Consider the following 13,609-nt stretch of genomic DNA (forward strand, 5'->3'; position numbering starts at 1 on the left):
TCTCTAATACCCGCTGACAAAGTCATATTTTGAAAAGAGATTGTTTAAGGTTTTCAATGTGCTTTTATTCCTCCCTTTGTTGTTACAGACTTTGCTCTACAAATTTCAAACTACTTTATCTGCAATTTTGGATGATATCAGTTCGGCGCCATGTTTACTCGGGCTTCACACACTGTTTGATGGGAATCTTGATCCTAAAAGGCAATCGGATCGTGGTTGTTACTCTGCAGGCCAAACCATTACCGCACCCGCAGTTATGCTTGCTCTATGGTAAAAAAAAAGAGAGAGTAAAACGTACGAGGCGCACTCATGGAAAGAAATTATAAAGAAAGATTAAGGGACTAATGTTAACTATTGTATCTAATAAGTGAACCGGGGGGATCTTGGAGGAATTTGGTTGTGTCCAGATAACATTCACTTGATCCCCCATAACACCTTGTAAAATATTTATGCCCTACCCCTCTTACCATTGACAGTTAATTGACAGTCTATTTTCTTGAGTCCCCCCTTTATACTTTCTTGGCGATCACTCATCCCCCCTTCCTCTGTTCTTCATAAAAATCATGTGATCTCCTTCAAAATTCAAAATTAGCTCAAAGGAGATAAATAATGAAAAGTTTCTGAGACTTCTGTCGCTAATATACTGTGCCAATACTTTTCCAATATTTTGACCGAAATCTTCACGACGTAGTTACAACTAGTGTAAAAAATATGGCCTTAGCGGATAACACACTGACATTGTCACTAAAACCAAGTAAAGAAGATTTTATATCGTTAATCAAAATATTTTACTTCACTTTTCGAGTATTCATTACCAAAAAGTCACAAACACATTTATAAAAAGAACTTTGTTACTGACCACAAAAAAACAAGTGAAGAACTCTCCGAGTTTAGGAGCGCAACGTTTGCCAAGCGCGCAGCAGTAGTTATCTTGACATTCAGCCTCGGAACTGCACCTCTATTAAAATGCAACATGGCGGAAATAAAAAAATATGCCTTGGACTGAGAAGGTCAGCTAAAAAAAAAATACTTTTTCTCATTTCTGTAATGTTGAATTTGTCCTAGGAGGACAACACTCCCAGCATCAATTCGATCGAGAGATACTTGATGACAAGGAAGATCAAATTTCTTGCGAAATAGCATGGGAACACAGATTCAGCGTGTCCAAAGGTAATCCTTAGAATGAGGCCCATCCTTACGGGAAATTCTTCTCTCGGTATTTGATAATTGAAGAAAATTAATTTGAGACTCGAGGGATCGTAGGAAGCAGTGCGATAACCAAGTAGGGGTGGGTGGGTATAGTTTAGGGCTGAAACAATACCAGTGGTTCAGGCTTCCATGTGGATGTGGGGTATATTTTCAGAAAGTTCATCATACTTTTCAGTAAAATTGGGGGATATTACCCTTTCGCTCCCTCACTCAACCTCCTCCTCCCCCTTCCCCCTCCCCCTCATAGCATTTTGGTCCTCTAGGCGCGGAGAGGATGTTGAAATTCTTACGCTAAAAAGAAATCGTTTTTTCCTCATGGGTTCGTCAGCAGACTAGTTATCCAGATCCACCTCTTCCACCTCAATGTCCATTCCTTCCGGCATGCACTGTTTAACAGGAATAACCTGTCCATTGTAGATCATATTCTTGGTCAACGAACAGGACAAACCGGCTTGACAGCCACAGTCTCCTCCGCCCTGAAATTAATAACCACATTTCGACGTCATCTGTGATCATTTGCAGAGCAGACAGACAACGACATGGAATGTATTTGTTTTATTTGATAAATCATAACTAAGAACCAACCAAAACGCTTATCATATAATGAATTTTAATCTTCCCAGTTCGGTCATTATGGGTAACGGACGTGCTTCATATCGCTGCTTGATTTTCTTTATTTTTGTCACAGTTCTTTATATTATTTCAATTGAAAAACGACATATGGATTGCCTAAACATTTCCTCTTTGGATTATATTTGCAAGAATCATTGTTTGTATCCTAACAAGTGGATTTCTGCTGTATTACTACCTTGTTATTCAACATCTAATCGGCCTCGCTTCGTTTGTCTACGACCTAAAGGTTACAACGCATCCAAAGTCAAATACTACGCTAACTCAACTGCCACCTTCAACCAAGCTCGTCTTACTTTAGCTGGTGACATTGCTTCTAACCCTGGTCCTGAAATAAGTTTCTTATCGTCACAATTTGACTTTGGAGCAATTTCTCAACCAAAGGAAGATTTAATTATTCAAAACGAAGATTCTCAATATTATTACATTCCAACCATTGTTTCTACGCATCGACGACCATCAAAGAAAATTTACTCAAGAAACATCAACAATGTCATCTCTATCACACGCGTTGGCCATCTACCGAGAACCAAATCCACCAGTAATTTTGCTCTCCTCAATGTGCGTTCGATTGTTAAAAAATCAACTCATTTATGCGATTTGGTCATCTCCCACCATTTAGACATCCTGGCCATAACAGAGACTTGGCTTAAAGGAACCGAGGATGACAACCATGTTATTACTGACATCAACAACATTCTTCCGCATTTTAAACTCCACCACATACCAAGAAGGAATCGTAAGGGCGGCGGAGTCGCTTTGTTGATACGAGATGGTTATACCGTACTGCAAAATTCCATCATGAACACAAGCTCATTTGAGTACTTAGATGTGAGCATATCCAACAAAAGTGAGACATTCCGTTTAATTGTTCTCTATCGCCCTCCTCTATGCAAAAAGAACAACACTGGAAATAGCTTTTTGCAAGAATTCTCATCTTTTCTTGAAGAACTTACATTATCAAGGCAGCCCATTATAATTGCCGGTGATTTTAACTGCCATGTTGATGATCTATCAAATCCTGAAGCTGCCTCCTTTCTAAATCTCCTTGAGTCCACTGATCTAATTCAAAATGTATCTGGATCCACTCATCGCCTGGGCCACACATTGGACTTAATATTATCTCGTGAAGAGAATAATGTTATAACGGATGTTCGCATTCTATCAGCCGACAATATTTCAGATCATAATCTGGTTACTTGTAAGGTGAAATGTACAAAACCGAAACCTTCTACACTACATGTTAAACACAGAAACACCAAAAGGCTTGATTTAGCTAGTATGATCAAAGACATCGAAGAATCTAATCTCATTACTAATCCACAGTCTTGTGTAACTGAGCTGACTACACAATATAATACTAATCTCTCGTCTATCTTTGATCAACATGCTCCTGTGAACGAGAGATGGGTCACTCTGCGACCGCATTCTCCTTGGTATACTGATGAACTTCGTAAGGCTAAACAAGACAAACGTCGTCATGAAAGAAGATATATTTCATCTGGTCTTCAAATTCACCACGAAATATTTATTGATTCCTGCAAACACTACAATGATCTTCTAACAGCGACAAAGACAAACTATTATCGGACTCTGATCAGCTCCTCTGACCAATCACAACTATTCAAGATGGTATCTCGCCTATTCTTATCGAAGAACATTACTGCACTCCTTAATAATGACTCATTGGATACATTGACCGAAACGTTCAACGATTTTTTTATCAAAAAAATTGAGAAAATAAGATCGGATTTGGACTCCCATACTGCCCAAGCACCCAACATCAACGTCAATTATCCAGTCACCTCGTCGTTCCAAACTTTTCAACCTGTATCTGCTGATATTGTTCACAAACTTATTGTTCAATCTCCAACTAAGTCTTGTCAACTGGATCCCATTCCAACACGAATCCTAAAGTCAATTCCACACTTGACGCCAATTATAGCCAAGATTATCAACGCCTCCATGGCTAACGGAGAATTTCCTGATCAGTTAAAACAATCCCTGGTACGTCCATCTTTAAAGAAGCCTTCATTGGACCCGAACTGTCTCTCAAATTACAGACCGATTGCAAATCTATCTTTTCTCTCGAAAACAATCGAAAGGGTGGTCGCAAATCAAATATACAGATATATGGCCGAGAACCAGTTATTTCCAGCGATGCAGTCAGCATACCGCAAATACTACTCCACTGAAACTGCTTTGCTAAAAGTCTCAAATGACATCCTAAGAGCTGTAGATCAAAAAGAAGAAGTAGTACTTGTTTTGCTAGACCTTTCCGCTGCGTTCGACACGATCGACCACAACATATTACTTGAAAGAATGGAGAAACGTTTCGGATTTGGAGGTATCGCACTGAAATGGTTCAAATCATACCTAGAACATCGTGTTCAGTCAGTGAAGATCAAACACTCCATCTCTAAGCCTCGACATATCTCCTACGGCGTACCCCAGGGATCAGTACTTGGTCCACTACTCTTTCTAATGTATACCTCGCCTACAGAAGACATTGTTGCTGAACATGGCCTAAACTGTATGATATATGCTGATGATTCGCAACTTTACATAAAGATTAACTCCTCTGACAGAATGCTAGGCATGGAAAGATTGAAATCATGTGTTAATGCAATCATGGAGTGGGCCAAGAAAAACAGATTGCAGTGCAACCCTTCAAAAACAGAAATCATTCATTTCCTCTCACGCTTCTCAAAAAATCCTCCTTTCTGTAATATCAATATTGGAGATGATATCATTAATTTATCTAATACTGTCCGAGACCTAGGCGTCATGCTTGATTCTGTGATGAACTTACGCTCGCATATAAATTCCATCTGTAAATCGTCGTCTCTAGCAATCAGAAATATTGGTCGCGTTCGTAAATACCTCTCGACGCAGCAAAATGAAAGATTGATACATGCCTTCATCTCATCGAGACTTGATTACTGTAATAGCCTATTGTACGGTCTACCGATTTGTGACATCGAAAAATTCCAACGGATCCAAAACACAGCTGCCCGCTTGTTAGTCGGTGCTAAATCAAGAGACAGTATAACACCTATACTTATGAAACTTCACTGGCTCCCGGTCACAAAACGAATTCAATTCAAGATACTGTTGATAACATACAAAGCACTAAATGACATGGCTCCAACCTATCTTGTTGAACTTCTTAGTCAATATATTCCAGCACGAAACCTCCGTTCATCAAATATGAATCTACTTGAGGTCCCAACAATTCGAACTAAAACGTATGGGCAAAGAGCATTCTCCTACGCCGCACCGTATTTGTGGAATCAACTACCTGAATGCATAAAAAACGCCGAATCTGTTGACTCCTTTAAACGCTTATTGAAAACTTATCTTTTCAAAAATTAAGCCACCAGAGTTTTTGATATCGTACGTTGTCAAACATATGTATAACACGTAATAATTCATTAGTTTAGATAGAGTAGCGAATTGCATGTATAGGATTTTTATTGAAATTTTGTTAATTTGTAATTGTAAAGCGCATAGAGTTCAATTTTAATGCGCTATATAAGAACTTATTATTAAATTAAAATTAAATTAATCTCTCTTCCCTTTTCCCTTTCTCGTACATAAACATAATTTTGATCTAGCAGTCCACCGGGTCGCCTTTTCTTCTAAACCTTCCCCTGATATCCTCTTGACGCTAAGACAGTGTTTCTTTTTTTTTTTTTTATTATTTTTGTAAGTGCCCCTATAGCACGAGTTTCTGTTCCTTCTTTGATTTCAGGTTTATTATAATCTTTTAAGTCGCACTAGGTGGCTTGTCACGCGTTCTTAAGTGTAATTCAATATATTTGATAAGAGGCCCTTTGATCAGTTTTTGGTAAGCACTCGTGCTCGGAAGGAAAGAAATCAGTAAAGGAAAGAAAGGAAAAGTTCGATTGATTTCAACCCTTGCCAAACCCGGCAATTTTGTAAGTTTGATGCACCTGAAGCATTTTTTAATCTATCTGCATGTCCATAATTTCTTAAATCAATTTTTAGTTTCATGGTGTAATACAATAATAAAGAAGGAGACGTCTCTAAAGAAGTTTGGTGCGGTGCATTGTATTTACCAGCGGATTTTGTGCGGTCCAGCTAGCGGTGGACAAACGCTGGTATATATATTACAGAATGTGATTCTTCTCTTACTGATACTTTTAGCCACCCAAACAGTCTGAGAACCCCAAGCATCATTCAGTCACCTACCGGAGCAATGTTGCAAGCGGCCAGTTTGGGAAGATTACTGCATCCCTGGAGAAGGGTAGAAAAGATATCTTGACTTTAAAAATTGTCCCACGAGAGACTGCCTTGTGCCAACTTCTAAGGCTGTATTATCATGGTGACTGTAGACTCTAAACACTAAAAAACCAACCTCGATTATTATTTTCAATTCTTTTTCTTGTATCAGATAAGCTCTTTCTTAATTATCACTTCTATTTCTGACGCATACATCCATTTAATCCAAGAGGAGAGAATTGGTATCGTTGAAACATCGGAAAAAACATCAAACAAATCATTTCTAGTAACACAAAAAATTAAACTCCAATGACGCCTTAATAGATTGTTTCAAAACTTTTCGCTCGCTGAAGGAAAGAAAGTGCCTGTCGCTTAATGGAAAAACTTTTTGAAAAGCACATAAATCATCTTTATGAGGAAAAAGGCTTGAAATTATTTCTTAAGTTGCTGTGAAACTCACCAAAGCAGCCGTAGCGCAAAGACTCAGAATGATGAGAATCTTCATGACTTCAATGAAACGACTAACAGAAACTCTCAGATCCAAATGAACTTTTGGTGAAGTTGAGTGCTGTAATCTGCTGTGTCAGCGGTTTTATAATTTTGAGGCGCATAACTGTATTTGTGAAATCAAAATTTGCTTAGCTGTTTGTTGAAAGGAATGAAGTAAATTTATCAAACGCAATTACATTTCAGTTGTATCCTTGCCTTATATTTTTATGGTGAATATAATTGTAGAAATGATACAAAAGAAACCATTTGCTATGGAGAGAAATTCAAATTGGCATGCATGTTTCTCAGAACGCGCCTCAGTAATCCCTTGTTGGGGAAAATGAGGAATTTTTCTGACCCAGACTTCTGAAAAATGGTGATTCGACGATTTGTTAATGCTTCTACTACGACAAATAACTACGTTTACAGTCTATGTCTACAAACACAACTTAACTAACATGGTTGCGTTAAATTGTTCATGCTTTAAGAGAATAAGTCATATACCGTGAAGTATCTATAACAGGTTTAAGAAGTCTTAAAACAAGGGCTAACAGTGTGTGTTATTTTGTTAATCAAAGCTTCCTTTTATGGCGATGAAAAAAGGCTGGTAAAACAAACAAAACAAACTGTATTTCTTACTCTATTTGCAGCAAGATAAAGTATGTATTCGCAGGAGCATCGAATAATAAACGTTTCTTTAATTCAAATATAGCATCAGACTTGTACAGTCACTTAGCTAGCATAGCAATCTTTTGTTGATCTTGTTTTAATTTCAAGACAACGTACGATTAGAAAATAGTTTTTCTTCAAAGGTCGTTGGACCATTTGACAATTTTGTATTTACACAGAGTTCTCCATGGCCTTCGGCATAAGATGGCTGGATACACACGCCTAAATTCGCTTCGCCGTGGTTTCTCATCCATCTGAGGAATTGGTTTCCAAGTGAGCACAATGGCTTAGATCGTTCTGAAAATCTGTCATACGAAAAACAATTGAATTCATTTAATAGAACTTAATTCAGAGCTCCCTCCGAATATAATACAGTATAATTTCGTTACTGATAAAAACAAATGTTAAACTCTGCGGCTTCATAGTTTTGAAAACCGCTGGATTTAATTAGTTAAGAATCATTCAGTAGTGAGGCCACGCTCCCAAGTTGAGAAAAATTTATTGGGAATTCTCTGAGACTGTCCCCAAAAACTGTTTAACGGGATTTCCCGATATTAATCAAAGAGAGATAAAGAAAAAAAATCGCACATATATTCTATTTGTCATAGTTGTGTATCTCCGTGAAAAAACGCTTGTTTCCGTAAGAATTGCTTTTTGGACTTCCTCTTTTGATCAGAAGTCAGCAGTAAGTATGCTAGTCTTCAATCTAGGGACTTTACAAAGCACTCAGGCTCAAAATACTTGCTACATACATAGGAATTTTTGTTTAAAGGAGTGTTCTCCCTTCGGATTTTTACCAGCCATTTCTGGAGATCTTTGTTTGATAGCGGCAAGGAATTCCATGCGAGGCCGCGACAATCTTCTTTTGAACTCCAGCTCGTACAGCCAAAGGCTATACAGTGTGCAACCGTTATGTTTCACCTAAGCTTTAACAGCGATGTAATATTATCTACACTCCTGCTAGTAATCTTCAGGAAAGCTTGACCCGAAAGCCTCGCTTTCGCGTACGCAACCATAGGATACTGCTGTCCAACTAAACTGCGCGCGCGGAACAGGAATAAGGGCTATTGGGTTGTGTTATGTCGCTTTACTTTCAAAATTTGCTGGTTTTTGAGAAATGATCTTAGGCAAATTGTTGCCCTTTCAGAACGAAGAATTGAAGGATTTTATATCAGAAATAGATCCAGAGGAGGGGCTGAGGGAGTTGTAACCCCCACCCCTCCCGCCCACCACCTTTGAGCAGCAGCATTTCTTTCTTGTTATTTAGTCTGATTTTTCCTAAAAATATAAATGAAAGGATTTTTTTACGAAATTGTTTCACTTCCACTGGACCCCTTAACAGTTCGCGCCAGAGGCACAGGCCGTCACTCGCCTGCCACACCACTGGCGTTTAAGATTACTTCAATAGTGAACAATTGAGTAGAAAAAGTAAAAATCTGGTGTACGACTACGTGATGAAAACTCTGGAATTTTTTCCTCTGTTTCATTCATATTCGACACCTAACCTAAAATGTAAGTCTCTGATAGGCTGTTCTTCTTCCTCTTTATGAATTTTTTATTTTGGAGATTGCTGTCATGGCAATATAAGATAACCTAATAAGTTGCAATTTAGAACGAATATTTTTAGCTTTATCGTCTTTGGAGAAGAGTTAATGAACAGTTCTCAGAACTGTGGGACAATTTCCTACGTGCACAGGAATTGTTCAATTTTTCCCCTTGCTTGGCTGAATGATAACAAATGATCGACTTTCAATCTTATGCCGCAAGTCAGTGAACTGTTCGAAGTAAAGAGTCTGTTAACTGAATTCAACAAGTAATTTCCAGATTTTTCTCGAAGACTTTCTTTATTCCTTTCATTGAAATTATTCTAAGCGTTACATGGTTAGTTTTGTCTTCTCCTCGGCTGATTACTTTGTCTCGGTCAAGAGACTGGTACGAGTTACATGCACTGCCTCAGGGCGACCTTGATAGCAGTCAGACGGATGGTAACGGAGGCTGTTTCGGTACAAATGAGACCGTCACGGCAACCACACTTGTGCAAGTGCTGAAAAAAATCAATCAGATAATATTATTGGTTATAGTTACTGTAATGAAATGATAATGAAACGATAATGAAAATAATAAAAATGACAAATATGGATAATGACATGATTTCGAGTGCAGTTTGGTATGAATAAGTGCGAGTAAATTTTTCAAAGACAAAAACATTGCACGGTACCGTAAGGTAAGTGCAATTTATAGTCTGAAAAATTTACAAAGGTTCTCTTTTACATTAAATTGCAAGAAGAATCATGGTATTACTTACTAATAATTTAAAAGAAAAAATCATCACATTAAGTCAAGAAAAACGAAGTTTTCACAGCACACGCGCACTATTTGTAATATAAATCGTGTTACAAATACATGGAAAAATACACTCGTTTTCAGCCAATCAGAGGCGCGTATTTTTTCGTATTTTTTTCATTTTCATTATGGTTATGACAACAGTGATGATGATATCGATAATTTTGATAATGATGCTGGCACTGCTTATAATTATCAGTCTGATGATAATAATAATGATAATAAGAACAAAACCGATAGTATTAATGATGAGGCTATTAACACTGCTCATAATGATATTAATAATAATAATAATAATAATAGTTCTAATAATGCTAATGATAATGGCGGATGCTAATAATAATAATTACGATCAAAAGGATAACAGCAAAAATAAGGATAGCGATAACAAGATTGTTAATGATACCCCACCGATGTTACTGCCTTTATTACGACTGGACTACAAGAAATAATGTAAACCTTCATTCTTCAACTAACCGTTAAATAACATGTAAAGTACCTCGGAAGTTTTGGAGAGCATCTCTTGTTCAATAAGTAACACTGGTCTTCTCTTCAGTCAGTTTGAGTTGTACATCTCTGTTTTGCAAAATAATAGTAACATGTTAGAAAATATACGACATTTTTAAAAACATGCAAAGCACAAAGTTGTCTAAATTTGAACTGAAGATGACAGAAGAACTGTCGAAATATGTTTTTAAAAAATATCATATATTTTCCCAAAATTGTGACATAAATTCGTGACATATCTCCAGACCTTTTGGCAATAGTAACATTCGTGTAACACTAAGCTTTAGACATGAAAGAAATATGTTGATAATACTTGGTGCATATAGTGGGTTTAACATCCCTTGATCTTATCAATCAATTAAACGCAACTGAAACTGTAGCAATTCACGACTTATGTTCCTGCCTTTCACGTGTTTGACGCTCGTTCAGTGTATTTCTTGACCTTCCCTTGTTTTTTTTTTTTAGACCGGTTTACAATCCTTAGACGGAACAGTCTCGCTTGTGATATATGATTCTATGGTTACCCAATTATTACAATTAAATCCCCCCTACCTTAAATAATCCATTAAACAAAAAACGTTTCTTCTTCATGGAAGCCATAGCACCTTCCCCGTCAAGATCCACTGTTTCCACTTCTATCTCCATCCCTTCTGGCATGCACTGTTTGACGTCGGTCATTTGTCCTTGGTAGATCAACTTTTTAGTCAGAACACAGGACAGACCAGTTTGGCAGCTGCAGTCTCCCTTCTGTTATAAGATTCACGTGACGTGGGTGTAACTAATACATTATAAACTGAGACACACAGGGAGACAACTGCACTAACAGGCTCGAGGACCAAAATTCCGAGGACAACACAATAGTCTTAGAGACCTTGAGGCAGAAGCTTTGGTGGCGGAATAAGAGCGGCGGGACGGGCTCTAATGCCCCCCTCCCCTCCCTTACTACAATCTGGGAGGTAGAGCCATCTCACGTAATATTTTAGCTTTTAATTGAGGTTCTTAAAAGTAAAGGCGAGAGTTTTCTGGACCAATCACCAAGTGGAGTCTAAGCAGAACCAAGGAATCCCGGATTACTTTCGACGCTCAACTGAAAATTTCTCTAAGCCATTGAAGTGACTACTAACATTATTACCATAACTATTTATCAACACCATGAAGGATGAGAAATGTGTTTTGAGCTCACCTCTCTGTTACAGGCTGCAAGTTCAGGAAGATTTGAGCATCCCTGAAAGAAACACAAGCATCTTAATTGGCTCTCCAAAGAACGTTCACAAAACGCGTGATTTGGTTAGGGATATGAATTAGTGATTCTCTTCACTCTACTGAGAGGGAAAAGATGGAATATTAAAAGAAATGAAACGCTTCCACTTTTGGAAACTTACCAAAGTAAAAGCAGCACAGAGGCTCAGAAAAATGAAGATCTTCATGGCTTGAGTTTGAGTGAATGGAATTTGAATCGCTCACAACGATGTAGAGGCTATGATCTTGATGAAACAAATTGTGACTAGAGGCCCTCGCGCCCTGCTCTTAAAGTTTCCGAGAAAAATTTTGAAGGGGTATGTTTTGCAATTTATCTCAAGGTGTGCAAAATGAGGCTAAGTATTTCAAACAGCACGTTTAAACAAGAATGAAACGAAGCCTGTTCAACTGCGTGTTGAGTAAAGCAGTTTAGGAGACAACACTCAGTGCGTTAGTGTTGGATAATTTTGTATGTTAGCAGAAAGGAGCTCTTAACGCAGTGCAAAGTTGTTCAGCTGCAATGCCAATTTAGTCATGTCTGATTTGTGCTGAGTCCTCCTGGCTTTTAGCCGCCAAAACGCTGAGTCCAAAGATTTTGCTTAGGGTTGAGCCACGTACAGCGAAACCATTGCTCGACTTTCGATTAAGGGGTCAGCGGAAGAACAGATGGGGTGGGGGTCTTTCTTATTCTTAAGCAAAAATATTTACCTCGATTTAGTCGGTTTCTCTAAACCTCTTGAGTACTGTTTTGGTGGCTTACAATCAAAAATCTTAAAAAAAAAAAATAGATGAATCATTAATTTTTTACTAACTTTGATAACTATATCTTTTACGCTAAGAATGAAAGAAAAAGCAGAAAAAGACATGAAGATAACTTGCCATTAGAAAAAAAAAATGTCCTCAACATGCATTGATACTTTGAAAAAGTGTACTGCACACTTAAACCTACTACCACGGATTTCAGTAACTGGCTTAAACAACCTAAAGCGATATAAAGGTTAGCGTGCAAAGGACTTGTCGTCCTAATATACAGGCGGATGTGTCTGTGCTGTAGAGATGAATACTTCCTTACAATATTATTTTTTTAAGTCTTACGACACGTGATAAAATAATGCTATTATGCGTGGATATGATGGAAATCCCTTGTCTGGCATCAAGGGTTCCACTCGCATGCGTTTCGATCATGACCCTTGCGGTGTATGGGTACAAACAGCTGAAAAAACACATTATCACATTGAAAATGTTCGTTTAAGTAAGATGTTTAAAAGTACTCTTGCTTTTTTTTAATATCTGTGAAAATACTGTACTTCAATAGTGAAGTATAAGGAACAACGTTTCAGTTGAAACGTCCCGTTAGAGTGTGAACTAAACCCCAGTTGTATACTTTAGGCATTTTTAGTTACACGAAAGAAACATGATGACTGCCATACTAATTTTGAGCTTGAGCATTTCACTTGCTTTGGTGGGCTTTGAGGGATTTAAGACACATGTTGCTACTGAACATCATCTTTTATTTCAATTTTAGACACGCACCGCTAAAACTGAGTTTAATTCTATCAAACTGGAAAAGAGTATTTGCTGGCAAACGGCGTGTTTTCTGCTTTATTAAATCTTTAAATAATTCATTATCAAATACTTCACAGAACTTCTTTTATTTCAAACCACGCGCACGCTCAAGGAAAACTGGAAACAAAGACAAAACATACATCTTTTTTAAACTTGTGAGCAAACTTGGAAACCAGATATGAGTCATTTTCTGTTCTGTTTGTTGTTTTTGTCGCTTGTACTCATCGAGTAAAATGTCCGATTCCAATCACTCCACACATTTCTTCTACATGTTGTTCTTTTCTTTTTCTTCAGGGACGTTCAGAACTTCCTGAACTTTCAGTTTGTAACAAGCCGGTGAGTAAAAACCTTAATTAGATTATTTTATTGTTCAAGGCCATAAAATGCTGTCTTTAAGAAGTCTGGTAACCCAAATTTTCTGTAACAATTCTACCACATATATGCTTCGAATACTTTTCATGAAGAGACTTGTGTTTTGTAGCGTCCTGCCAGGTGACACCGCAATAGAGTGAATCTTTTAGAGACCAAGGTTATACTAGTTTTGTGTCATTATTAGCGACTGGCAAAGAAAAAGAAAATCGATGCCTTTCTAAGTTAGAAAAAAACAAAGAAGAAGAACGAAGAACAAACTTCCTAAGAATTTATTCAGCTGTAAGGTTACCTTTTCATTAAGCTCGCTGTCATACGGCAAAGCGGGTGGCAAGTTCATTTT

At 37.7% G+C, this 13,609-nt stretch overlaps 3 protein-coding genes and 1 pseudogene across 4 annotated transcripts in view; 1 reads left to right on the top strand and 3 right to left on the bottom strand.

The window, feature by feature from the left end:
- The window catches only part of LOC148731704 (uncharacterized), a 75,071-nt gene that overhangs the window by 50,878 nt on the left and 10,584 nt on the right, over nucleotides 1-13,609 (bottom strand). The gene's annotated exons all lie outside the window — the stretch shown is intronic.
- Nucleotides 1-13,609, top strand: part of LOC148731706 (FYVE, RhoGEF and PH domain-containing protein 4-like) — an 81,660-nt gene that overhangs the window by 44,282 nt on the left and 23,769 nt on the right. The window lies entirely within an intron of this gene.
- LOC148731710 (uncharacterized) lies at nucleotides 41-1,809 on the bottom strand. Its single transcript, XM_088760780.1, has 4 exons — nucleotides 1,795-1,809; nucleotides 1,543-1,685; nucleotides 738-744; nucleotides 41-265 (listed from the first exon to the last, which is right to left on the bottom strand). Exons 1-4 carry the CDS (start codon nucleotides 1,807-1,809, stop codon nucleotides 155-157), a joined length of 276 nt encoding a protein of 91 aa, XP_088616906.1. The 3' UTR covers nucleotides 41-154.
- LOC148731711 (uncharacterized) lies at nucleotides 9,080-13,606 on the bottom strand (annotated as a pseudogene). Its single transcript, XR_016001507.1, has 5 exons — nucleotides 13,559-13,606; nucleotides 11,276-11,317; nucleotides 10,645-10,839; nucleotides 10,063-10,161; nucleotides 9,080-9,286 (listed from the first exon to the last, which is right to left on the bottom strand). The product of XR_016001507.1 is annotated as an uncharacterized LOC148731711 (transcript).

Source organism: Stylophora pistillata, chromosome 5, assembly GCF_964205215.1.
Source record: "Stylophora pistillata chromosome 5, jaStyPist1.2, whole genome shotgun sequence".
In the NCBI taxonomy this organism is placed as follows: domain Eukaryota; kingdom Metazoa; phylum Cnidaria; class Anthozoa; order Scleractinia; family Pocilloporidae; genus Stylophora; species Stylophora pistillata.